Source organism: Macrobrachium rosenbergii, chromosome 38 (assembly GCF_040412425.1).
Source record: "Macrobrachium rosenbergii isolate ZJJX-2024 chromosome 38, ASM4041242v1, whole genome shotgun sequence".
In the NCBI taxonomy this organism is placed as follows: domain Eukaryota; kingdom Metazoa; phylum Arthropoda; class Malacostraca; order Decapoda; family Palaemonidae; genus Macrobrachium; species Macrobrachium rosenbergii.
The window spans coordinates 839,326-841,614 of NC_089778.1; the positions used below are offsets into that span (position 1 = coordinate 839,326).

The 2,289-nt window shown below is 37.4% G+C and overlaps 1 protein-coding gene across 1 annotated transcript; it reads right to left on the minus strand.

Annotated features, from left to right (window-relative positions):
* Nucleotides 1–1,096: 1,096 nt before the first annotated feature.
* Nucleotides 1,097–2,053, minus strand: LOC136825560 (zinc finger MYM-type protein 6-like). The gene is made up of 2 exons (XM_067082144.1): nt 1,960–2,053; nt 1,097–1,698 (listed from the first exon to the last, which is right to left on the minus strand). Exons 1-2 carry the CDS (start codon nt 2,051–2,053, stop codon nt 1,097–1,099), a joined length of 696 nt encoding a protein of 231 aa, XP_066938245.1.
* Nucleotides 2,054–2,289: the final 236 nt, after the last annotated feature.

The following is a 2,289-nucleotide window of genomic DNA, read 5'->3' on the forward strand; positions in this document are numbered from 1 at the left end:
ATATTTCATAAAAGCCAAGACGTGGCCTTAAAAATTGCCAAGATCGGCCATAAAAAGCCTCGATTTAAAAGTTACCGGAGTGTCAAAATCACATTATCATACCAATAGAAATATATACCAAAAATATATACGGTGTCCGTTAATAACCTGGTTGTTTGTTTGTTCTTAATTAGGTTTACTTGTGAAAAAATTCTTTCTGCTGCAGCCGACGAGTGAGGGAGAGCTAAAAGATGACACATAAAATTAGAAAGAATACCAAATTTACATTTGTTGGTACCATCCTTAATATTACCCAGTTCTGCCCAAAATGTACATGGTGACTGGTCTAATTTCTCTGTGGAAGAGCGTGCATGCAGAAGACTTTGCCACTGATCATCTAAATCATCAAGGTCTTCATCTTTGACTAATTGCGGGAAGTGAGATGCAAGTTTAATAATCGACTTTACCCTTTTTTGCGGTGACAAGGAAAGCTTAGGCTCAAGAAATTGAAGAAGAGCTAGTACACTATCATCTTCAAAAGGAAACCTTTCCCTCATTTGCACACAAAGCTCTATTAGAAAGTTCTGGCAATTCAAGGCGAAATTTTCTTTCACCTTCCCCTATAGGCTCATTCAACAGTAGAGCTTCACATCGTCCTCCTGGGTGCAGATCTTTTATGTCAAGAAAATTGGAACAATTTCTTGGATCAATTTCTGAAAGTTTATGGGATTCTAGGATTTCTTGCTTGATGAACATTCCAATTATGCTTCGATATTCATCTGCTATGGTGGAAAAGAGGGAACTTGGCCTAAAATATTCAGATTGAAATTCTGTATTCATCTTATCTACCTTCTTAATTTTGTAATTTAAAAATAGCAGCATGTGCTTTGTGCCCCTATTTTTCATTGTTTGGAAAATCCCAGCTGCTCCATCAATTTTATCTGTTCTTGCTTCACTTTCAAAGAATAATACCAATGCTTCCCATTGTTCCAAAATTCTTCCTATTAAATTATATGCCTCTCCTCGAGACAGCCACCAAGTCTGAGATAGCTTCAACATCTTATGCTTGGGACTGTCAACAATGCCTTGAATTAATTTGAATGCACTTTGCCATTTACTACTGCGTGCAAAATAGCAGCATACGTTCTTCAAAAATGCCTCCAAATATGATGGTAAATGAGAACAAGCATATCTTGAGCACAAGGCGAAGGAATGGTATAAAAACACAGCCGATCACGAATATTGAAGGTACATCTTTCTTCAAATGTGCCTGGAATCCGGTATTACTACCCATCATTGATGAGCAGTTGTCGCTGGCAAATCCAATGACATTAGTTAAAGGTATATCCTTGCTGATAAGTAACTCTTTCACAAGTCGATATAGGCCTTCCCCACTAGCATCGTCAACTTCAACTATATCTAACAGTGCATCAGTTACTTTCAGTCTCTTCTTATCATAGAATCTAACCAAGATGGCTAAAATCTGAGACACCGCAATGTCGGTACTTTCATCTATAATTAAAGCAAACCTATTTTCTCTACATATTTTAGCAATTTCTTGTTTTTCTTCCCATGCAATTCTGTCTTGAATGACATAGGATGCCTTCGTCTTTTTCATTTTCATCTCCTGTGCTATTTGACACTCTGGGAACATTTTTTTCTGCATTTCCACTAAATGATTAGCATGAGAAAATGGCACACTATTTTCAGCCATGTATGCTGCAAGATGGAGTTCAGCTGTATATACTGTACTTTACTTTGAAAATCTTGTTCTGGTTTCTTTTTTTCCACAAAATATTCAATGCTCACAGAACTCTTCTTTGAGGCAAAGCTCTTCAAATGCTTTGCTGAAGTTTTGTGAGTAAGCAATATAGATCTGTTGTTGCAGTTTTTAACTTTGTATCACAGATTGTACACACAGCAGCATATTTGTCTTTGGCATCAGCCTGAAGCCAGTCTTTAAATTCAGGATCCACTAACCACTCTTTCTTAAAGCACTGCTGATACCACATTTTGTCTTCTTTTTTGGTGGAGTTGAATAGCCACTAACACCTGCTTCCTCTGAATCACTCATCTTCTTTTAGGTCAACTAATGATATTCAGCTTTATAGCCTAGAGAAATATCACAAAACAATATCGACTGTACAACTAGGCTAACTTGTAAAAGCCCGACACCGTCTCTTCCAAACACGTGTGTGTTCGTGCGTTCGTCAATCGTCATCCATCGGAGTGAACAAGACAAAACAAGAGCATCTCGTTTTCTTTCTCTAATGGAACGTGACTTCAACTATACAATATTTCCGTCTGTTT

Excerpts from the sequence above, each read along its gene's own strand:
- LOC136825560 (XM_067082144.1), bottom strand. The coding sequence starts at position 2,053 with ATGAGTGATTCAGAGGAAGCAGGTGTTAGTGGCTATTCAACTCCACCA. Across the intron at positions 1,699-1,959 it reads CAGTGCTTTAAGAAAGAGTG|CATACATGGCTGAAAATAGT; the intron begins GTTAGTGGATCC and ends TCCATCTTGCAG.